At 42.1% G+C, this 25,109-nt stretch overlaps 1 protein-coding gene across 8 annotated transcripts in view; it reads right to left on the bottom strand.

The window, feature by feature from the left end:
* The window catches only part of EMCN (endomucin), a 55,257-nt gene that overhangs the window by 10,515 nt on the left and 19,633 nt on the right, over window positions 1-25,109 (bottom strand). For 7 of the 8 annotated variants that reach the window (XR_007203776.1, XR_007203772.1, XR_007203771.1 and 4 more), the window contains 6 exons: window positions 18,589-18,708; window positions 11,594-11,626; window positions 7,486-7,551; window positions 5,912-6,007; window positions 4,197-4,221; window positions 3,095-3,156 (listed from right to left, as the gene is read on the bottom strand). Coding sequence is in view for 2 of the 8 variants with exons in the window: in XM_048304513.1 (XP_048160470.1) it covers window positions 3,095-3,156; window positions 4,197-4,221; window positions 5,912-6,007; window positions 7,486-7,551; window positions 11,594-11,626; window positions 18,589-18,708 (402 nt within the window). In the remaining 6 variants the exon portion in view is untranslated. The remainder of the gene's footprint in view (window positions 1-3,094; window positions 3,157-4,196; window positions 4,222-5,911; window positions 6,008-7,485; window positions 7,552-11,593; window positions 11,627-18,588; window positions 18,709-25,109) is intronic. The other variant, XR_007203774.1, reaches the window with a different exon arrangement.

Genomic DNA, 25,109 nt, shown 5'->3' on the forward strand with positions numbered 1-25,109 from the left:
AAGTCCTGCATTTGTACATTAGTGTAAAACTTCTGAGATGATTCAGCATCCTGAGCATTTTTATCCAAGATGAGTTTTCAAGTTAGATGCAAGAACAGGCACTTATCTTGTATCAGTTGTTGCAGTTCACTGACAAACATGCATGAAAAATTTACTGAGTCTAGTTTAGTTTTCGGGTTTTTTTACTTTACATCAATTCTACACCAGTTGTGCCTTAGAGCTCAAAGCCATTAGCAATTCCATCTTTCTAAGAAGATTTATAAAAAATGAGAATATTAAAGCTCCATTTTACCTAGTATAATACCATTAAAAAACATTACATTAGTCCAGGCTTAATTGAAAACCATTTTTTTCCTGTATTCTTTTCACATTAATTGTAGGTATTTGAAATAATACTCTTGAATTCAGCTGTGTCTCTGAAAATGGAGTCTTTCCTTTTTCTTTCATTTCATATCCAGAACCTAATTTTAGAAGTCCCGAAATAGGATCCTTCAGTAGTCCATGGACTGCCACAGGTCAGCCCGTTCCAGCTCAAGGCAGATGGGATAAACAGGGATAAACAGCCCTCTGGACATCTCTTTCAACTATGTGCAGCTGGCATAGTTTTTAGACAGATAAAATAAGGCAAGATTAAACTCACCATAACCTTTGATCAAGATCTATGCACAACACTGACACAGGGTCTTTCCAAGTTGCTAGCTTGAACAGTTTGTAGGTCCTTATTTGTCCTGTATATATTTTACAAAATTATATAATCTCAAAATCTTCTGTTTGGAATAAAAAGCAAAAATTAAAAAAACCCCAAACGTATACTTCTAATAAAGCTTAATTTGAATACAAATCAAAGCAGAATTTCATTGTATATATGCTTGACCTTAGGGAGGAGCTGCCTATTCATAGTGAGAGGATGATGTAGCCCTGCCTGTAAAGTTAAGGCTGCTCTTTAGAGCTTTCTAGTTTTAGTCTTTCTACTCACAACTCCTTGTAGTTTTGCTGGTACGTGCAGAGACAGCCACAACACACACTTTCTAAACAGCTGGACCAAGGAAAGAAGAAGAACACAGGCAAAGAAGTTTTATGCAGGGCAATTCCTGTCAGTAGTTGTGAGAAGGCCCATGAGTCAGACAGTTCTTGCGCCTATACTATAAGAAATATTTGCCTTTATGCCTGAGCTTTTAATGAAGCAAGTAAATCTGATTTCAATGGGGAGGCATCCTAACATATTTGAAATACCTGTATGAGTGACAGATATTTCTGGAAGAAAGAGACTCCTCTGCCAGAGTGCTTTTAAGTTAAGAAGTAAAGCGACTCTAAAAACCTGGGCAAAAGCAGGACTTCAATTTATGTGAATGCATGTTTAATTTTGAAACATATAATGATGTAAGAATTCAAGAGAAAATGGCAGCTAGTTTAAATATGAATTGTATTAATGAGAAGAGGGCAAGAATCTTGTCTTCTAAGTGGTTATGACTCAAACCTTCTAATTATAGCATGCACAAATCATACTTCAGTATAAAGGAATATCAAGCATCCTCTGGATGGAAGATGCTCAGATAATCTGTGAGCCAGTAGCTGATTAACAGGCACCAGAGCTCATCTGGGGGGAAAAAAAAGTGAGCCTGTGTCTTTTCTCATTTACCCTGCTGTAAGCCACAAACATTTCTGCTACTGTCAATGAAGTCACTTTATTTCTGAAATGGCATGAGGGCAGAATCAATCAAAAAATGTCCATTAATTAGTTTCTAACTTCATTCAGTTTAAAACAAACAAACAAACAAACAAACAAACAAAAAAACCCCACAGTGGGGCAGAATGATGTGTCCTGTGGTGGAGCAGGCCCTTCCTGTCCCACTCTACCCCTAGCTCTGTGTCATGAGGCCATGGGGAGGGACCTTGCCCGACTCTGATTTGTTGCAATGGCTGCGAGAGATGCCCTGTAGGCGTTTTGGACTGCATGAAAACTTCTGGGAGTTGCAGAGAAGGCTGGAGAGTCTAAATTGTGCCTCTCCAGCAAGCAGAGGATAGTTCAGATCAAGTGCTGTATTTCAGAGGACTTCCCAAGGATTTGGACAAAAGGAGAATGCAGCGATTGGTCAGCCTCAGAAATGTCAGTAGGAGAAACAGATGGCCAAAAAGCTTAAAGACAAAAAAAGAGCTTTATACCTAAAAAGTAGGAAGTAAGTGATGGAAAGACTTCTGCAGATGAGGGGGGACCTACATGACTGAGAAAGCATTGGGTGAAGGTGTGAAGTTTCACCATGGCTAGCTCTACCATGAGAGATTTAGGGGTTTTGATTGATTAGTCAGAATTTTGTTCTGCCTCAGTCTTATTTTGTGCTACTCCATTTTTTTTCAAAATCTATAACTGCATCCATCTCTTTCCTTTGAGACTTTGCTTTCTTTTGTGCACGTTATGAATAACCTTTGTTCCTTTAGGCTTTATACCCCAGATTTTGTAAGAACCTGAAGCACAGGACAGAGGGATTTGCAATGAGAGTAGGATTTTGAATGCAAAGGGTTACTGAGTACAGGGCTCAGTCACTGTACACTGACTGACACCAACTCCAACAGAACCCTGATTACATACAGCACTGACCCCAAGCCTTTTGATCGCTGGGATATTAGCTCAGTTGGTTGGAGCATGGTAATAACCACACCAAGGTTGTGGGTTTGATCTTCATGTGGGCCATTCACTTAAATTCACCTGAGGGCCCCTTCCCGCTCAGCACATTCTGTGATTTTGATATTACCAGTCTTCAAACCTCCTTTTACAGCCAGATCTAGCTGATAAATACCATGATCACTGTTACTCCTGAACATGCCTAGCTAGATCACTTACCATCAATGATTTAAAAAGTATTTTCCTAAACCAGTCATACTTCTCATTCCCAAGTACTGACAGCACACACAGAACAGCTGAACTGCAGCTCTACAGGATCCCAGTCTGGGGATTTGCACTGTAGAGGAATTGTTTGCAGCAACTTTGACCTGACAGAAAGTGAACACGGGCTTGCTATAAGAAATGACATCCCAAAAGCTGCTCTTCTCTGAGCTCAGACAGGGAAACAGACATACACACAAAGGCAACACTCACCAGTCTCAGAAGAAGTTGTCTTCACAGAAAGAAGTTTGACTCCTTCTTTGTCTGACTGGGCCCTGTTGAAGCCAGAAAACATTTAAGCAGACAGTCAGCACACATGCTGGTCAGCCAAACAAAACTCTAAAATTATGGTCCCGAGGAGGCAGCATCTACTCCAGTCTACACTGGCAGGCTTAAAAAGGGCTTTGCATGGGGTGATGAAGTGGAAATCTTGGTGGTGGAAAACACCATATAACAATATCTCTGAAAATACCTTTCTCTTACAATATGTAATAAATCAAGTTTAATGACTCCAGGCTTAATCTAGGACTTCACAGAGGAGGTACATCTGGGGAAAAGGAGTCATACTTTTTCTGTCAATGCAAGGCCTTTAGACATATTGAATTGCAAAGAAGGACCACTTCAGATGCCCAGGGAGTCAGGGCTACCAAGTAAATCAGCAGCCCAAATGTTGCTTTTGGTCATAGAAGTGGCCACTGCCAAGCTCAATGGCCTTTAGCATGTATCTTCTAATGGATCTTTCTCAGTTTCCCTCTCCTCACACTCCTTATGCTGCTACTATTTCAACTGAGCCTATGCAAATGGTCTAGTGGAAACAAGATGGGACAGAGGAACATGATATAATGGGGACCAAAAGAAATGTAAATATAAATATAAATAAATAAATACAAAAATAACCCAGAATAAAAAGGAAACACATTAAAAAGAAGGAAAACATGAACAAAAGAAGGGGGGTGGGAAAAGATGTGGGGGGAGAGGGGAGGGATCAATGGAGGAAAAAGTGGAAAAAAAAAAGAAAAAGACTGGGCCAGTGAGTCCTGTGGCACAGTATAAGCTGTTTATCCATTTCAAAATGACCACTTGCAAAACAGTTGAGAGTCACCACATTTCTACCCATGCTGAAACAGCTGCTTATCATGCATACAGGTCTACAATAACTGCAAGTGCAGCACTTTCAACAGGATATTTCTCTTTGGGGTGGCAACTGATTATTATGTTTGAATAGAGAAAGATGAAAGAAAATCCTATGCAAAATCTGCTACATTTACAAGTGCCCTGTGATAGATCTCCAAGCAATGAAAAGGATCCAACTTACTGTTCAGCGCCATTCTCTTGTCTCTCTGGAAGAAGAAAAACAAGTTAATATCATTTTGACTGCTGGAACTCAAACCCCAAACGTTTAGACATGACTATTGCAGTTGCTGGCACAAGGCTCAGTTGTAATTTTGCAGTATTGCATTAAGTTCATTCACACAATCAATCAGCTTCAATAGTAATTGTTATTTTTCTGGTCATCTATGGAAGCGAACTGATGCTGCTCATACTGATGCTTCTGGAAACCAGGGAGAATGACAGAGGACTTGCCCGAGAGCACAACAGAAGCACATTTTTCCCTGCAGCTCCCAAATCCCTGGGTAGCTGGCACAGAGGACATGAGCATGCAATGGTTCTTGAGTACACAACAACTGAGCTAAAAGATACGGGCTGAGGGGACTGAGAGAACAAGGGTGTTCCTGAGGCCGTACCCCCTGTGGGGTACAGCCTGGCACGACATCCAAGAACAGAGTTTGTCATCCCCATCGATGAGGAACAGGTTTGTCTCCAAAATGAATCCTGTGCTGAATGTATTTTATGCTTATGTGCAAGTGTGGGCAGATAGAAGGGGCTGGGGGTTACATCAGAGACATGGCACCAACTCCATGGCACCAAATACGGGGCTTTCCATCCGCAGGGGAAGTGCACTGGATGGGTCTGGGCAACTCCTACAGGAAGCACCACAGATACCTACTCTAGCTTCAAAATGAATTTGCTAATACAGTTTCTGATGACATTTGCGCAGAGGGGAGGCTGGTAAGGAAATGTTCTTCATCTCACATCTTTGTCTCTTGACTCTGAATATTCAGTAATTTCCTAAGTAAGGATCATACCTTCCTCTGTTTATCTGGGTCTGTTTTGCCATGTCATTGGCTAAATTGGTTGTGACACACTGTTTGTCTTGGTTTACAGTTTCAATACCCTGTTGTGATTTTGTATTTCCAAGGCTGGGTGATTTCACAGCTCTGCACAGGTCTCCTAACTCACGGCAGCTCACAGGGACAGAAAAACCACAGTCTGGATTCAGATCTGGATTTTCACTTAATGGAGATTTCCACTTACCTGTGGCCTACTTGGGCAGCCCTGGAATATTCATCAAATGGACTCTGATGGAACCATAACCCATTATCTTAAGTGTTTAATGGACAACAGAGAAACAGATACTGACTTTAGCTGCTCTGTCAAAATGACTATTTCTGCAAATACTATTTGCTCAGGGATTTTGTTCCATGCACATTATACTGTAACTGGAAAATTTTACTCATGCGTCATGTGCGTGTGTGTGTGTGTGTGTATGTATCAGGTATATCCCAAAAGAAAACATTGATATTTCTTTGCCTGTATCTAGAAGAAAGATAAAATAAATAAAGGGATTTTGTTGAATATCTTCAAATTTAGTTTTCACTGTCTATTTCTATCTGATTGATTGTGTTAGCACAGGTGTTTGTTAGCTCTTTGTAGCTGCAAAATCATGAACAAAAGGCTTTACAGCATTATATGTTCTCCAAAAATCATTTTTGCTCACTCTGCTCTTCCTACTGATTTTGAAAATGAAGTGTTAGTTTCCCACTTTAGGCAAAGCACTTCAAAATACAAAAGGCTTTCCCACCAGACTGCCACAACAGTGATGGTTAAGGTAATCTAAAAGAGATCTTTTAATAATGAAAAGCACATTGATTTCCCCCCCCTCCCCTGCAGAGAAAGCAAACCAAATACCTGGAGTTTTCTTCTGGCACATCTTGTACAAAGCCACCAGTGAGAAGACAGAGAGGGTAATGACTATCAGGGTGATGACAATTGGCAAGATAACATCTGCAAAAGAGGGAGAACAATTCTGGCTGCTGCCTCTGGCTTACATTGCCTCTGTGTATAGGCACTAACACACACTAAGGTGAGAGGCACCTCCAGCTCCATTTCACCAAACATTACCCATTTCTCTGGAGCAGGGTAACCTGCTGCTCCTGTTACTCTTCCTGCAACCACTGAGCCTCAGGCTTGGACTCTCTGGGGAGGGAAGACTGAAGCACCTTCCTTCTCCCACCTTTACTCCTTCCCTGACACTTGTGCTGCCCTGTGGAACTGCTTTCACCCATTTTTCAATAAAAGAACAAAGCATCTGCTCCACTGGGTCTATCATAATTTTGAGGAAAACACTCGTCATTCAACCCCAATGCTGATGGCCTTCAAAGGTTTTGTGAGAAAGTTGTGTTCCAGAAATAAATTTTTTGAACATGCAATTTATTTTTTCCTCTTTTAAATAAAAAAAAAAAAAAAAAAAAAGAGTTTTAGCATTGTGCACCCAGGAAGACACCAAGGAATTATGTAATTCAGTAACATTCCCCACAGCACTTACAACGAGGGATAGAAAATGCAAGATCTCCTTTTAAAATGAGGACATTTCTTTCCTTTTATTATTTCCCACCATCTGCCATTTCCTGACAGGTGTTTCCCAGCCAAGAAGCAAAAAAAAAAAAGAATTATGTAATGAAGAAAAGCTTTCCCGGGGAAACATATAAACCCAGCTTCTCCCTTTTTATCTTTTCTCTGGCAGCAACCAGCCACATTCAAACTTATCAGGCACTGTTCCACCTGCTGGCCTAAACCCTGTGTCAGGGGGAGGCTGCATTCAATGGCTCTCGATGCAATTAATATTTAATATTCATATAGATGTATCTGTGCATCTATGGAACTAGAGGGAGACCGCTTACAGTGGGAAAGCATCAAACATATTTTGCTTAGCCAGTATGTTGGGTAGGAAAGAGCAAATCTGCAGCAACACTCTTGCCCCAGAGATGCATAATATTAAAATGAAAGATTAAGTAGCATGCATCAGGCAAATATCAAGTGCTTAAAGAGTCTGCAGAAGACTGCCTCCTGGACCTTTCCTCCCATGACGATAGGAATAGTATATGTGTATCATACATTCACAACAACACACTCATATAATATGTACAACATGTATATGAGCAACTTTTTTGTATGTTCCCTTGTGTCTTCTCTCAGAGGGGATGACTCTTTTTCTCTCTTTTTTTCTTTTTTTTTTTCAATTTTACCACACTGAATCAATCCTGTGCTGCTCTACAGTGAGAGCGGTGTAAACTTATCAAGCTCTGTTTTTCTTTGAGAGGAGTTTTATAACCAGCATTTAAATGGTTTGTAATAGGGCTTAAGTCCAGTAAGGCTACAAATAAAAATGCCGGTTTAATTTGTCTGCTGTGCCAATCACTCATCAAAAGCAAAAGTGACCAGCTCAAAACTCAAAAGCCATACAGTTAAGTAAGAATACTCACTAGAATAGCGGATATCACTCCCTGTCTGAGTCTGGTTTCCAGAACTGCTTTTAGGATTTCCAGAAGCTAGACATGCAAAAGAAATATTGCCTTTCAGGTAAACATGTATTGCCAGAATTCCCCAAACAACTCCCTCTGAAAAATCACCCTCCCAAAACAACTTCTGTGTCCCCAGTTCTGGAGCTTCAACTTGGTGCTTCACATCTATATTTCTTCTCAATAATACTTGGAAAACTTGACAAGAAGGGTGGAAAAGTTTATCTAGCATGGCCTAGAAGAAACACACACTTTGTATGGGTGCAGATCTCCCTAGGATTGTCTGCTTGTCCACTTACAGGTTGTGAGCTACAAAGTTTTTCACTTTGAGGAGGTTATGGTACTGTTCAACATTGAAAAGAACTTTTAACAAGTAAATAAACATGAAAGAGAGTGAAAATTAGACCTGTCTCCAACAGAAGAAAGACCAAAATATTCACTGCTAATTAAAAAAAAAAAAAAAAAGTGCTAATAGTAGATGAAGAATTCTGAAGAGGTGCAATATTTGTAGATAGCAAGTTTCTTGAGTGTTGTTATATATGAATGTGCCTGCTCTCTGCCACATTTGGAGAGAGCAATGACTGTTGTGAGCCTCTGGGACATTTTTTAGGGCTGGATTTAAAGGAATACATTTCTACCTTCAGGTGCTAATGTGAATTTGAGTCAGGTATCAACAACACAAAATATTTATTACCTGGCTGCATACAGCCTATGAAAAAACAATGACTAAACTTCCAGAGAGAAAACAGAAACTGCATATATCGGTGTTTCCCTGGGTGTAATGTATAACACATGGGATTGCATTCCATATTGGATGGAGGCTTGAGCAGACAAGTGCTCACTGCCACTGAAGGAGCTGACTGGCTGGACAGATGTGATGCAAGGTCAAGCATTTCCATTGCTTGGTTAAATATCAGAAGTGGCTCTCAAACAAAGGCATCTGGGGAAGGTGATCTCTTGAAAAGGGGTCCTAGCAGAGGTTATAGCTCCATATAAAAGTGGTGAGAACATGGTAACAGCCATTGAGGTTTTGTTACTCAGGTACCTACTCACAACCCACACCTGTAGGATCGCATGGTTCCTCTTCCAAAGAACAGAAGAGGGCTCAAACTGTTGGGTGGAAGCTATGAAATTAGTTAAGTCATTAAAACCAATTTCTTATGGCCATTTTGAGGTCTAGAATACAATTTTGTTCTACTAAGTCTCTGAAAGACATGTCCCTGTTTTTACAGAAACTTTTGTATAGGCAGTACTTGTAACTTGTCATAGGTTAGCAAGCATAGTCCCGGAAGGGATGTCCTTGCTAAGGGGTCCTTACAGTTTCCTCTGGGAACTGATAGAACCTATCAGCTGGTCAGTTTGAATATGGACAATTCTCTAAGCCACTTAAAGTTGTGACCACCTCTGTGATCCACACTTAAGAATAGACAAACTCTCCCCCCAAGCTCTCTCTCGTTTCCGTGCTGGCACAGGTGGCTGCAGGCCCCGTGTGGGGGCCAGCGGGCCCGGCCAGGCCCTGCTTGGGCCAGGCCGGGCCGGGCCACGGCCATCCTGGAGCCGATGGACCTGTTCCATCCGTGGAACCCCCCCCACTGCTTTGCCGTGGGCAGCCAGAGTGGCTTGGCTCTCCCCCCTCTCCACTGCGATAAGAAACATTCAACATTCCAGCTGCAAAGCTGCAAGGCCGAGGTGAGATTAACCCTTTTACTGCTGTGAAGAGCTGAAAACCTGAGGGAAGAGAGAGAGGAGATGCTTAAAGCTGAAATTCTGTTGTGAAGCTATGATATATCAGAGTATCCTGTTGTAACTTCATGAAGATATGGGGGGTGGAGTGTTCAACTCGTAAGCAAAAGCACCTGCGCCGAGATAGGCAGATGCTGACGCAGCTGTAATTTCATGAGAAGTTTGGACAGGGAGAGATGGACCAGATGAGGACTTTTTTGCTCCAAACGGGAAAGGAGAAAACCTCAGTCCCTAGAGATGCTCCCAGAGATAGTCCTAACGATGAAGATGATGAAGACCCTTTGCTCCCAGGGAAGGAGAAGGGCCTCTGTTTTTGTTCCTGAATGGCTCAACCTTAAAATTGTACCCCAAAAAACTTCAAGAGTGGATCCTCGAAAGCAGTTGCGGGAAAAGTTGCAAGTCGGGGGAAAGGACTCACACGCAGGCAGAGAGACTCCTCTTCCTAAATGGACTGAATGATATTTGGAAGTGGGCGGCTGTCTCGTTGTGATAATGTTTTCATAGCACGAGCAAGAAGAGACTTCTCTTTCTATATGGACTAAACAAGGTTATTATGGAAGTGGTAAACAGACTGAACATCTTAAGGGTTGTCTTTTTACATTGCCAGTGGGAGAAGGGAGGAAGGTGGGGGGAGGAGGAGAGTTCTGAAGGTGGTATAATTTTTTTTCTTTTTTTCCCTCTTTTAGGTCTGTTAATAAACTTCTTTATATTCTTTCAAGTTTGGTGCCTGCTTTGCATTTCTCCAAATTCTTATCTCACAGCAGATAAACAGTAATGAGTATTTTGGACCAAACCACTACACTAAATTGGTGTTTCCGCCTGGTTACAAACCGAACCCGCGACGTAACTCTAATCCATGGAGTTACAGTAACAAATAAGGTTTGTTTTTCCCAACCGTGTAGGAATTCCCCTTCCTTGCAAAACTGATTTTAAACTTATGCCCACTATTAAAAAATGTTTTTGTGGTTGTTTTCTTTCCCCCTTCCCCACTCTTCTACCCTTATTTGTCTGGACACAGTCAGAAACCTCCTGGGGAAAAATTATCACTTACTAAGTGTTTGTGTGGTGCCTAAACAATACAGTCATAACTGAGACATTCTAATGCTATAGTGCAGGAAACAATCATTGCCCAAGACTTTATCTCTGAAAAATGACTGTTTCTTTAAAGTAGAAATTCTCTTTCCCTCGGTGCCTGTTTGCTGAGGGGTGATAATGTAAGGTTGGAAACTGAGCCATCATCAAGTGACTAAAATAATTCCTATGAATTCTTAATTCCATGTGATTGCTTCAGATTTCCCAAGGAAATACTACTGCCTTTTTTTTACCTTATCTATTATACTACATTATATAGAGGGCAAGCAGGCAATTATCACAGCAATGAGTTACCCTGGATACTGACTGGAAATGTCAACAGAAACAAACTGCACTGAAAAACAGGAATATGTATCCCTGCATTTGTGCAGGAGATGTGTGCCTCTCCTCAGGAGAAAAACTGAGGACTGAAATCCACTGCGTTTTTTTCCTGGTTATGTGTTAATTGACCAAGATGTGAGTAATGAAGGAAAGAAAAAACCATAGGTCAGCATTTTAACTACTTGTGACCATCAATAAGAAACATGACAGCTGAAAAGAAACAGTACTGAACAAAATAGAGTGAGGAACTAAAACCTTAAGCTCATTTCCCCACTTCTTTCATTAAAGTCTCACAAGTCAGCCAATCCTGTCTAGTTTCTCTGGATCTCAAAGGTATTTTCCAGTTATGGAATAATCTGGGATCAGAATAAAAATGAATTGGAGAAATACATCCATCATGGTAACAGGAGCGCCAAGATTCTGCAGGCAGCGGCAGCAAGAACTGCAGAGACCAGTACAGAAGAGGCTGTTTCCTGATAAGCCCAGAAAAAGGAAAATAGGACAATACAGGTTCATTAGCACAGGAAACTTGCCTTACTCTGGGACTTGCTGCTTCTAACTACAGGGTGAGGAATGAGAGCCTGGCAAGAACAAGCACCTTGGTAAACACTCTATTTATATCAGCTTCCCATGGCATCATGTAATATGCCAGGCCTGACTTTTTTTGTGGTCCCACCATGTTTTCTTTCCAGTATCTGCTAGTCCAACATGGTACTCAGCTGAAATCACAGCAAAGTTACTCAATGCTACAAGCTGAACATCACTTTTCTGCTTCTCTGTACTGTGTGTCAGGTTCATTATTCCCCTAGATCCTTCTTGCTCCCTGAACATTTCCTTTCCTCAGACTGTCCCTTTCCCACCCACACCAGCCTTTTTTCATCGGTGTGCATAGAGCAAACCCTTTTATTGCTCTTACTCGTTAAACTTGTTGGAGAGCTCACGGGAAGGCCTGCAATAAAACAGAAGGAATAGTTTTGTTAGTATCTGTTTTAGACATCCAGAGTCTTCATATCATGCAAACTGGCAGGCTCTAGCAACATGCCAACACCATTCCCAAGCCCAGAAAGTCTGAGCTGTGACATCCCTTATAGATGGGAGCAGAATCCTAAGCCCAGCCTATGCTAGGCTGTTATTCTGCTCAAGAGAAGAAAATCCTGAATTAATTGATACATTCTTAAAGAACTCCTCCTTCCAAAACCAAGTAAGTGCCTGGGAATGAATAGCTGACCTTTAACTGAGAAGTAAGTGTTTTAATAAAAGAAACTAATTGAGACATATCTTCAAGAGTCACAAAAGCCTTTAAAAATAAATCTTTGTTTATTACCTTGGTGTTTTTGGCTAGCAGACTGCCCAGCAGCAGGAGTAAGAGGCACTGGTAATGAGGAAGAAATTGACCTTACAGAGCACTGGGCACGATGTTTACTGTCTCACTACTGTCAGCTTCCCCCAGCTACTTCACAAGTTTTTGGGGCACAACACATATTTTTTGTTAGCATGCTGCTGTTTCTGTGTGTCTAGACTGTAGCAGGCTTGGAAATTAGGGCAGCTGTGAACACCTCACATTCGTAGGCCAGCTGTGGACAACCATCACTCCCATAAGGACTTTTATTACATTGCATTAAATCTCTTCAAGTCAAAGGGAGACAAGCACCTAACTCCTCTCTGTCTTTGAGAATATCCACCTGTGTGAACTGGCTGCAAAATATTTATCTGCTTGTACAAGACTGACTGTCTTTTGCAAGGGACAAGTGACTGACACTTGGCCTGCCTGGTAAGACCTTTCACACTGGATTACAGGAGCTACCAGGGGAAAAAACACCTCAGGCATTATATATCCTCAGCAGCCACTCATTCTTTTGAGCTATAAATCATAGAATCATTTAGGCTGGAATAGACCTCCAAGATCACGGAGTCCAAATTTTGACCAATCTTCACTTTGACAACTAGACCATGACACTAAGTGCTACATCCAGTTGTTTCTTGGACACCTTCAAGGATGGAGACTCCACCACCTTCCACCTATTCCAATGCTTGACAACTTTTTTTAAGAAGCAATTCCTCCTGATATCAAATCTGAACCTCCCCTCATGCAACTTGAGGCCATTTCCTCTTGTCCTGTTCCTGGTTGCCTGGGAGAAGAGACCAACACCCACCAGAGTACACTCTCCTTTCAGGCAGTTGAGGAGAGTGATAAGGTCTCCCCTGAGCCTCCTTTTCACCAGGCTAAACACCCCCAGCTCCCTCAGCTGCTCCTCATAGGAGTTCCCTCCAGACCCTTCCCCAGCTCCATTGCCCCTCTCTGGACATGCTCCAGCACCTCAGTGTCATTCTTGAAGTGAGTGGCACAAAATTGAACACAGGATTTGAGGTGTGGCCTCACCAGTGCTGAGTACAGGGGGAAAATCCCTGCCCTGGTCCTGCTGGCCACATTATTCATGATCCAAGCCAGGATGCCATTGGCCTTCTTGGCCACCTGGGCACACACTGGTTCATGTTCAGACAGCTGCTGACCTGCACCAAATCACAGCATTTGGTTACCTTTCTCAAGGCTAGAGAACATTTTAGAAGTTCCCCTCACTGGGTCTCTTCAGTGCTGCCAGAGCATCTGTGGGGGAGTGGTGCCTCTGACCCTGTCCCAAGAGCTCCATGGGAGGATATGACCCACCAGTGTGGCCTCCACGTCCCAGCTGTGCCAGGCTGGGGGATCACAGAGGCAACATCATGAAGGCAGCTGTAACTCCAGGCAAGCATTAAGCCTCTCCCCTGACTGCCCAGGTTGCAGTGCCCCTCTAAACCAGGTTCCCCAGGGAGTACGAATCCACTCTTACACCGTCACTGCACTTTCTGAGCTACGGACTGATGCTTTGCACAAAGACAGCTCCTACCAGCAGAGCTGTAATGCACATTATTCTATTGCTGTGAATATACTCTTTGAAAACCAGAATGCTGCTCGTTTTCCTTCTCTCTATGCCCAATTAAAACCATGGATCACTTCAGCCACTGGGGTGCAAATAACTGCTTTTGCTAATAGTACATGTGACAAGATTTTAACTGCATTTTAATCACAAACATTCATGAAAAGTATGTTTAGGTTAAAAAGCTAAGTACTTAAAAGTCAGCAGTAAGAGCTCTTCTTGAACATACTAAATATTTGTAATGCTAAGTATCCTGAATATACACAGTTACCTCACCCTGGCTTCCTAGAATGCAGAGGAGACTGTTTTCCTAAGGTTTTTGTCGTCTCATCAATCCATCTGCAAATAGCAATATCACTGTGCTCAAAGAGGATCTCTGTGATAAATCATTAGGCAACATTTGTAGCATGTTTGGGCAACATTACCAACAAAACCAAGCAAAAGCTTTCAGGAAGTTAATAAATCACTTGTCAAAGGAACAACACAGAGTACAGAATGCAGCAGAACACATACCTGGCATTAAGGAAACATCCTAACATGACATGATTGCTGCTTACCAGAATACTGCCTTTCCTTCAGCCTGTAAGACGTGGGATGACATGATAAAAATACCATGAGATCACACAGGATGTGGTCAAACTAGCAAACTGTAAGACCCTATGTGTGGATATTCTTGGAGAAAGGCAGAAGACTGTCAGCTCTTACAAATAGGTCACTTCTCGGTGAAGTGACTTTGAACCTCTCTCTCAAGTCTGTGGAACTTTCCTTTGAAAGAACATTATAACATAATTATACATTTTCCCTTGCATTCACTCTTGCAAACAAGGTGAAGCATCTTGGCTCAAAGTAAAACAAATAAATAAATAGAAAAAGCATATGAAGCCCAAGACTGTCACCCAAGTTCACCCTAAAGATTTAAGGCTTGTCAAACCTGAATGCAGGTGACGTAAGGCTCAGCAAACAGGAGGGGCTGTGGGACATACTTCAGAACCCACAGGCACAACCAAAAGCCTTGCAGCCATCCTGGCCAGACCTTGCCACTTCAATAAACCTAGACAGCAGAAATTACCCCAGGTAGGAAACATGACAGCATCCCCTGCCCTCTCTTTCTGGGCCTCTGTTATTTTTTAACAACTGCACACATCTACACACAATAAAACTACCAGCATCTTTCTGAAAGGTATCTCACCCAGGTTTTGCTAGAGCATGAAAAATTAAATCAGAAAATTCTCATGCCTTCCTCTCTCTCCCTGTCTCCAGTATGCAAGCAAGGCACCAATTCACCCTCTGTTCAGAGATTGCTTAATCCTGCCATGCAAACAAAGCTGGGCTCATCAGAGTGATTCAGCAGGTGCTTTCAGTTTGCATTTTCTAAATAACCATCCAGTGCCCTTTTTGGGGGGGGCCTCACATGTTTCTGTTCTCCAGAAAGAGAAGGACAGAAGGAAAAGCAGCATTTCACTGGGTAACAATTACTGTAGTTGCTCTAACTGCCTGTACAGAGCTTGCTATGTCCTTTGGGGCTGCAAGCAAGATGCTCTGCATAAATAATTTGGGAAGATTTCCAGATCCATCATGAAAAGTGAGGTGTGCAACACTGGCTGTGCAGGTTGCCTCCTTGTGCAGTAAGGAGGACAAGGATAAAAAATTTGGCATCTGACCATGGTTTTATTTGAAATTACCTGCCTGAGTCAGTTCAGCACTGGTGAGAAGCTTGACAGATGGAGAAAGAGACCAAAAACTAAACTCTCCCTATTCTGTTCTCCAACAACTGCTACCTAAGCAGCCTGGATACCCTGCAGTTTGCTACTTCTGTTTTTTGGAGTGCAGCCATATCCAACTGTGTTCACTGGCAAAACAAATGAATAAATTTGGCTGATTACTCAGAGGGGATACCACAGTATAAATCAAAGCAAAATTAAAAACTTGAAAAAGGCTTTCTTGCCCTGACCACACCATAGACCTGTAATAGTGTTAACTGAGGCTTTGCTATGTTTTCCATCTCCCAGAAACTTCTATTTTTGTGTCTCTCTCTTTGTGAAGGAGCTGAAGATATGGTGGGTAATTTTTATCAAATATCACTTTCCAGAGTTCCTACAGTTTGTGTACAGAAAGAGTCAAACCCTACTAGTCTTACTCATAAAAATTTTTCTTAGGGAGATGCCTCCTGTGAATCAAGTGAGTAGGATTTATAATTGGAGGAGTGCAATAAAGATATCAATAGATGAAGCAGGTTGATTCATCTGACAGTTTATTATAATAGATCATTTAATCTTACCGCCCTGCTGAGTGAACTTAAGCTCATACTGCTTTGTGGATTTTTTTTGTTGTTTAGATCACAGAATAAAAAGCCACAATACTTGCAGTTTCTCAGATGTATTTAGACTCTAATCTCCAACTTTTCATTAATTAAACAGAAGGAGAAAATTAAATATTAGCAAGCAATCCTCTGTGGAGGTGGAGAAGGAGTGGGAGGTATATTACACATGACAGCCAAAGTTAAAGAAGTGCCTGTGTCAATGGCACGCATGCAGGTTGCTATCTTTGCTAAAAACAGTCCTGATTGCCCCCTCTAGCCTGGGTGAGCACTACGCAGCACCTCCTCTGTGGCTGGTGCTTTCAATCTCCTTTAATACAGCAATACCGTTCTCTGATATTCCTACAGCTTCCTACAGCTCTTTCCTCAGCTCCCCCACTCATCTCAGTCACTCTCCAGCTCTCTGTAGCACTCCTCCCACACCCTGATCTTTTGATATGGATGATTGGAAATTTCTCTGCAAAGTGTGCTTTCTCCTTTTTCTGCATCAAGAAAGGAAACTTTCACCAAAATGGCATTTTTTTAAAAATGGAAAATGGTCTCAAAACTAAACATATTTAGCCAGCTGAATTATTTTGGTTGGGCATACCAAATAGAAATGTTCTGGTTTGGATCCATTTCACATTAATTTGTCTTCCTTTGAGCTCCCACACAGAAGACGTGGCTCAGATAGCATAGCTTGCAAGCTGAAGGTATCTCCCACAGGCTGCAGCCTTGGCACACAGCCTCTACTCTGGTGAACAAAAGGCATCTAGTCCCTATATAAGCCCCTGAATGCAAAATTCTGGAGACCCAGCAATAAATAATCGAATGGCAGGGAGAGAGGTGGCATTTCCTCCAGCCTCAGCACAGGATGAAACAACTGGCTTCACACTTGCATTGCTTTAAAGTTATCAGGGTGCAGCATATGGCTTCCCCTGGGCCTGAGCAATTGCACACAGGAGAAGGGATCTGTTTAGAAGGAGCCAAAATATTTTTTCTTAAAGCCTTTAACACATACAGGGAATAAGGGAGCAAGGGTGGTCTGAGGTGTAACCATTTGGGATAAGCTACCTAACACATCAGGGTGAGAAAGGGGATTTCTTGCATATACAAGCTCCAAGAAAGAAGCAAGGAGCTGGTGCTGTGAGGAGACAGGAAAGGTGATAGCGTGGAAATCCTGCTGTGGGCAGAAGTGATTTTGAAATGGCAGTTTTATGGGAACTCGGAGCACTGGCTATGCCAATGATACCTAGACTGACTTCCCCTGGATAGATAGGTTCTTTCCGGCTCAGCCAGGCAATTATAGTTCTGGCGTCTCGGGTAGTCTCTGAGCTCAAGAAGATTTATCGGTTTTACAGCAGAGTGAGCTGAGTAAGATGATGACTTTTGCAAACAGACCCCAGGAAGGTTGTAAAACTTTCTTGATGAATTTTAAATGTAAAATGTAATTGTACACACAGCATAATAGGTAATTCAGTACACGATACATAGTCAGATATGCATTCAAATTTAATTTTAACCTGGAGAATTTACCTGTGTGAGAGACCTTTTAATTAAAAATGTTGTAATTTACTGTTTTATTGCAGTACACCAATGGTGAGGTTGCCATACTATGCCTGTATTTGCCAAAAGACATGAAACCTAATAGGAAAGCCAAGTAACCACAGGTCACAGTATGTGCACTATGGGGAATGGGCTTATTGAAATAATTGCAAAGAATTCTCTCTGAATCACTGGCCTTGAGTTGACTTTAACTTTCTTAAAATGCTTATAATCTTTTTCCATGCTTCTAAGCATTTCAATGCATACTGAGCATATGATACTGCTCCACTTTCAAATCCAAATCTATCCTTTATGAGAAAAATCACAGTACACACACGTGCTTATCTCCCACAAACACAATCCAGGGGTTGTAAACAGAGTCTTGTATCCCTTGGGGGATGTTAAACAATAATAATAATAGTAGGGATATTCAAACAATGACAGCATCCTTGTTGGATTTACACACATGTAGCTAAGAGTAAGTACTAAATGAAGTGAAGGCCCAAGAGACCTTAAGAAGACCTGAACAAGTGGTTCTTCAAAACCTAGGAAAGCTAAGCCAGCTAGAAGCATAACAGATGATCATTCATATGACCTGGGATCTGCATTCACCACAGGGTTTCTTAGTGAATACATACACCAAAACACACCCAGAAAAACAATAAAACCAAATTGGAGTTGGGAAGAATTAATATATTTTTGACCTTGCATGTGACCACGTTGTACTTTGAACAACATCATTTAATTGGTAATATGCATTAAATTTCTCTCCAGATTTTTTTAACAACTGCAAAAATTATAGCTATTTTCTCCTTTGTCTCCTCTGCCTTGCAGACAGAGAATTTATCTTAATGACCTCCTCTGACAGTCAATGCTACACAATGACCTCACACAGCATATATGAAGATCACTATTATCACTTGTAATTTATATCCTCCTGTAATGACACCACATATCTCAACTGAATGTTTGGAAGTTCACCCATCACTCAACAGAACTTCAGGGCTAGATGACATGGACACAGTGTACCCTGCATGAATAAGATGTGGTCCTCATTCCAGAACGAAGCACAGCAAAAGAAGAAAAGACTCAAAATTATTTGCATCATTTTAACTGCTTGTATAGAGAGAGAAAGCGTATTTTTTTGAGACTTACCTGAGGTTCCAGAAGCAAAAGTGCTTCCTTCTGTAGAGACTGTAGAAGAAAAAGATCCCATAGTAGATGCAGCATCCAAACTCCCATTTTGTGCCACTTGCATTCCACTTGCTTGTGTAGCTGGAAATTAGAGAGATGTTCAGCTAAGATGCACCTGCATAAGCACTGTCTTAGATCCTGGACCATTCCTCAGACAAACACTCTGACCATCACAGAAAAGACTTAAGGTAAGAAAGCACTACATCTTCTGGTAACTGCCTCTCAAGGAACAAATCATCCCTATGGAATTGTTACCACTGGCATAGCTGAGGCATCTTCAAAGCACATTGTAGCAAGAGAAACAGCCTCATATCTGTGACAGAAGACAACCCTGAGCTCTGAATTGGGAGCCTAGAATAGTTAGACAATCTTGCACCAAGAGCAACATGAGCAGAAGAGAGAAGCTCAACTTACTGCCCTCCATATTTTCCTTCATTTTAAAAATCAATCAATCAATCAATCAAGCTTCAGTTACAACTATCACATAATGTGACACTGTATAAAGTTGAAGGGATTGCACTTAAGCAAAGAGTTAATTATTTCATTCTGTGCTGTTAACGCCTAGGAAATAACATATCCCTGAATATTAATGTATGAAAAATAAATTGTCTTATTTCTGCTCTCAATCAGTCAACAGGAGATCAAGGCTACTGTGTCACAAGATTTACAGCCTAAGGTGAGGCCAAGCAACAGTGCAAGGCATAACCTGAGCCCATGGAACTGAAGGTCACTGAATGACGAGAAATAATTTAAAATATTCCAGCATTGCCCATAATTCCTACGTCTATACTCAAACCTCAGAATAACAACAGGCAAGACAGTGCCTACTGAATAAAACATAGAGGTGCCCAAGAGTAACCTTATACTTCCTGTCTGATATAAATCAGAGAGGCAACTGAGCTGTAAACTATTTTCAGTGCCTCTTCATATGAATTTTAAACACTGAAACTAAAACAACTCTAAGACATGTTTTAGTCAGCGAGCAACATCACACACATACAATATATAAATCTTGAGGAATGCTTCATCACACAATTTATCTAGAAACTGATTACCAGTTTGGCCCCTTGAAGAACCCAAAGCTCCCTATTCTGCCACCACACACCTTTAACTTGGTCCTTCCCTTCCCCTCTTGTTCATTAGATGCAGTACCTTAGAAAGGCAAGCTTCAATTTCCAGTAAGCTAAGAAAGAGTGAGTTAGAGCCGCTGGAGTCAGGGGATTCATATAACTTTGGAAACTGAGAGAAGCTGGGCAGCCAGGGATGGTGTCTTTCAAGGCTGAGGCATGAAAATTATGCAAAACAAGCTTAAGTGCCTAAAACTTTCAGTGGGATTCTAGTGATGAGAAGCAGAATTTCATATCAGCTTCCTTCAGAAACTTCAGCATTGTACCCCTTCAACATGCAAGTCTAACCTGCAGTAGAGATGAGTATAAAAAGCCCCTGTACCTCATTTTTTACTATAGTATAGTGCAAGGATCTGAGAATGTTAACAATTTCTACATTCTCTTCATGGAAGCTTTGAATGAATCTTGAAAAGCAAACTTGTTCCACATTTGAGTCTTATTGTCGTGGCTTCAGACTCAAATTTTATATGTCAAATTTTAATCTGAGATCAATTTTTTAAAAAGGAAAGAAACCTGAGGTACCTACCTCTCCCTACAAAATGCACAGGCTTGTAGCAGTAACAGCAGCCATCTTGTGGCTCCCTTGTCATAGGTTAGTAAAGGATTGCATGGGAAAATGAAAAGTAAGTTGGAATAACAGTAGGCCTTCATGTGCAGAGACACTCAAACACAACTATGCTTTGTGAACACTGCAAAACAATCAGGTGTGTGGGAGAGAGGAGGAGGGAGGCAGCCGGTTCCCCTGAAACCCCCCAGAGGGCTGTTTTCCCATGGGGATCACTCATTCCATGCATCTTATCAGTCCTGGCAGCAACCCAGCCTCGGGTGCTCCTCTTGTGTTTAGGAGCTGTGAGAACAGATTGTTCTCAGGAACACGGGCTGTGCACTGGATATGCCTTGGCAGGGGATCGGGAGGGGAGGGATGATGGCATTTCCATTTTATTTTTTTAAAAATTTTAATTGGGTGACCCAGGTAGCACCAGGTATGAACGAAGTATGACTTACACCTTTACCTAGGGCTTGGCATGAAGCTTATTGCATTTATTTTGTCAGACTGCAGAACAGGCTGAGTGCTCCCTGTGAAGGGGTGAAGTAGATGTGCTACAGGCCAAAAATCCGTGTGCCAGTTTTCACCACTTCCAAGACGAAAAACGCAACCTGGTGGGTACGGTTCCCTTAATTCCACTGCAAAATTAAATCCTAGCAACCAAATTCTCTGCTGACTCGTGGCTTTGAAGCAGCTTTTAAGCAGCATCCAAGCCTCATGCCTAATGCACAGCACAGGCTCTACCACCAACACATTTAGCAGATGAGACAGCTTCTGCACCAAAAGCCTGTGGGAACAGAAGCATCTACACCCAGCCACTGCTCATGTACGGAGTGCTGCTAGAGATCTGCCTTTCTGGTAAATCCCGTAACTCATCTCTGTGCGAGCTTTAATTTGATCTCGGCGGCAGGAGACAGCACAAGCCCTCGCTGCGGTGGCCGCGCTCCACGCGGGAGCAGGCGGTGGGCTCTGCGCCGTGACTCAGTGCTGTCGGCCCCGCTGGCACATCGCTGCAGGCATTCGTGCGCCTCGCCTCAGCCAGCTGCAGCGGAGATTCCTGCCTGCTGCCAGGGGGAGGCCTGGCCTTGCAGAAGAGCAGCACAGCACAGAAGGGTGGCTGCAGCTGCTGCTGCTGCAAAAGCGCCCGCATCATCGGTTAATGGGTTTGTTGTCAACAGCTGATTATGAATAAAAATGGTAAAGCAGTATAGAGTGTAAAATAGCTGTCCACGTGGGAATGATTGCTGCAGCAGCAATCTCTGGTGGTGATGCAGCTCTCCCTGCTGATACTTTGATAAGATAAATGACAGTGTGTTAACACGTATTTGGCAAAGGGATAATCAACAACAGGGAACATGAAGCTGCTCTGCAAAGCTGCTGTCTGAACTTCAGGAATTTCCGTGCTCTCTGTGCTCTGAAAACACTTCATTCTCTTTAACCTGCTGAAATTCGACACATATCCTCACTTGATCTTAGCGTGGTTTTCTACTTAACCTATGCATAATCCACATATATTATGGCATTTCCCTACAGTACTTTAAATTTTCTTTATGGTAAGCTGTTACCTAACCAGCTTTGACATTGTAAGATGCTTCAAGTAACCCACAAATACTCTGCGTATATTCTGTGCACTGCAAAGAATATAGACATCTGTATTGTATGTGTTGATACCATTCTTGACCAATTAATCAACCAAGGAAAGACTTTTAAGGGGCAAAACGAACTCCACCCAAACCACGTTAAAACACCAGCACAAAAGCTTTGTTAGATGGAAGACTAAAGCTTTTCCCTTGAGCTCGTATTTTTAGCATTAACACACATACACATTGCCCCCATAAGCCTGAAAAGCCACTTGCATTAATGAGCGCACAAAAGCTTTGAAAAATCCCATTGTATCAATCCCAATGACATTTTTGCCCATTCAGAGGAATGGAAATTGGCTAGGGAGGTAACCAAACAGATCTCAGTTTTAATGTTTACATCCATAGTTGATTGCATCTGCTGTCTGCAGCTTTATATTTTCTGGTAAGCAAAACCCCAAAGTATTTTAAAATACGTATTTTAAAACTTGTCACTGCATAAAATGTCTCAGCAGCCAACTATACTCAGTGTTTACCTATAGTATGAGTTAACAACCTGAGGAAAATTGAGCAATACCTGTTAGTATAATGCTTTTCTGGTAGCGTTCCTGAAGTAAAACTTCCTTTTCAATTACCAGTAGTTTGATTAAAAAAAAAAAAAAATTAAATCCTCCACTGTTTCCCTTTGTCACTATTTAATAGTTAATATACCATTGCACCATAATGTATCATTATCCAGGAGAGTGGGATGACATCACTCAGAAACACAACAGTCAAAAATCCACTCTTATTTGTCAATTAACATCTTGAGTACTGATCTTAAATAAGATGCTTGCTCCATATCCAAGGGAGGAACAACAGAATTTTTTGTTGCATTTCATTTCTTATTCCCTTTGATAACTTCAAGTGTCCCAGGATACGAAATCCTGATTGCAGATGCAATTTTCTGTGGTGTGACACCATATAAACTCTTGTTTTAAGGGCCTGAACCACACACGTGAGGTCACTGACTAAATGCGAACTCTTGGATTTGACACCTTATCTTGATAAAAAAGAAGGCTAAGGAGACCAGTCTAATGTTGGCTTCTAATACAATAAACAGGGCAGAAAGGCAAGAAGGAGAGATTGTACTTGTGGCCTGCAGAGGAAAAGAACACTGAAGTCTTAAAAAAAAATGAAGGACAAAGATGTTTGCATGATTTCAGTGTATGGAGCACCGGGGGCTTTTCCTGGATCTATAATAAAAGGTGACAGCAGCCACAGAAATTGCAGCAGAGACAGGAAGCCCTGTCAAATCTTAGTTGTGTGAATGCAATCACTTGCTGAAGCTTTTAGCAGGGATTGAAGCAGAGAAAGGGATGACTTCCATTACAAAACAACAGAGGTGCCTGCTTTCTAACTAAAAATCAGATGTAGCAAAAGTAAATTTTGAAGTGTCATAAAGGCACCACCAATTTCTGCCTCAGTTTCATACAGCCAGTGCAAAAAAGGGGAGAAATGAGTGCTAGTGAAAAAGAAAAAGAGAGCAGCCAACTTTCCTCTCCTGTCCATTTTGAGAGCAGGAGTTCTGCTGTGCCTGTGCTGGCTTCAGGGAGTGCTGTTCCCCCAGCCCGGTGCTGCTGCCGGGGATGCCGGCAGGGGCTGGGAGGATGCAGGGAAGCCAGGGACACCCTGCTGTGCCCATGCAGGGGGTGGAAACGCAGGGATGGCTGTAGCCTGCAGCCCGATGGTGGCTGAGGGGTCTGAGGGTTTTCTGCAAGGCCAGTCACACACACACAGCCCCTGTGCCACGCCCTGTCCCAACACCAACACCTTGTGCCCCATCCCACTCCTTCGTGCTGAAGCCAAGGCTATGATTTTCTTGAAATGTAGACCAGAATTTAGTCTTAAAAACCCACTAAAATTTGTTTTCACATACAGATATTTCCAAGGACTACTTTTGCATTAAAAGATGATACACATTGTTTTAACTTAGGGCATTTCCGATGTCCGGGACACACTGTCCCAGTTTTCCTTCTTACTAAGGGGATTGAGAGACATGTAAGCCCTGTTTTTAGGTTAATTTACCAAGCATTTTTTAATCACAAGTTGGTGGTGGAGGGTGCTTAGCTTAAATGAGGAGTTTTAAAACGAAATCACAACACAAACAGCTAGGGACTGAACTCTAGCTGATGGGAAGAGAATGCAAGAGGAGTGGAAAAGAAGCACATTGCTGAAAGCTTCTTGCCCAGGCCCATCACACCTCCAGCACCACTGTACCCCCAGCACCAGTTTTTCAGTGCAGAGCAGTGGCTGGAGCTAAGCTGCACTGGCAGGCATGCCTTTCCTCATTAGCTTTCCTTCCCCTGCCGGGAGCTCTACCTGTCACCAAGGTTTAGTTCCAGGTGGCTGTGCTGCTCCGGTACCCACAAGCCAGGAACCTCTGCCAAGCTGAAAGGACCAGGAATCACATCTGTAATGCAACGTGCCATGCTGTGGGCTTCTGACAGGCCTGCAGTGTCACAAATGCAAGCTTTAAGAGATTCTTTGGGGCCTTTGGTATCACTTTGAGCAGCCTGTGCGCTGGCCAGGCTGTATGTATTCTCTGACTCATTGACACTGGCATTTAAAAGCCAAGCCAAAACCCCAAAGGTTTTGGGCTGACAGTCAGACCACTCCTTACACAATGCACAGCAGGAAAGCTGCATCAGTAGAAAATGAAACCACAAAGCGAAAGGGGAATAGTTCTCCAGGCAGCTTAGCAGGCTTGGGTCCATGAAGGGTGGCTTTAAAGGAAAATCTGCACAAAGAAAGCATACAGACTGCTTCACAGGAGTCCCTTTTTAGGCAAACTAGCCAAGGGAAGAGAAGTCACATTCTAATAATTTGTCACAGTTCAGTATGCTATAAACATCAATTCTGAGTGCATTGGTGTGCCACTGACTACCGAGATAAATATCTGGAGGGTTTATTTTTAACTTTTTAGTTAATTAAATATTAAAAAAAAATATGAGTGTTTTAAAGCTCTGGTTCATCAAAAGACTGGAGCAAACATTTACGGTGCACATCACAGACAAACAAGGGAGACTAAATTTCGCCTTAAGTTTACGAAGGTTCTTTTGGATGTTATTATACTTTTTTATATTAACCCAACTACTTTGCTGGGTATGTGGGTTTGATTTTTTTGTTTGGTTGGGTTTTTGTTTGGGGTTTTTGTGGGTTTTTTGTTTATTTATTTGGGGGTTTTGT

Source organism: Corvus hawaiiensis, chromosome 5 (assembly GCF_020740725.1).
Source record: "Corvus hawaiiensis isolate bCorHaw1 chromosome 5, bCorHaw1.pri.cur, whole genome shotgun sequence".
NCBI lineage: Eukaryota > Metazoa > Chordata > Aves > Passeriformes > Corvidae > Corvus > Corvus hawaiiensis.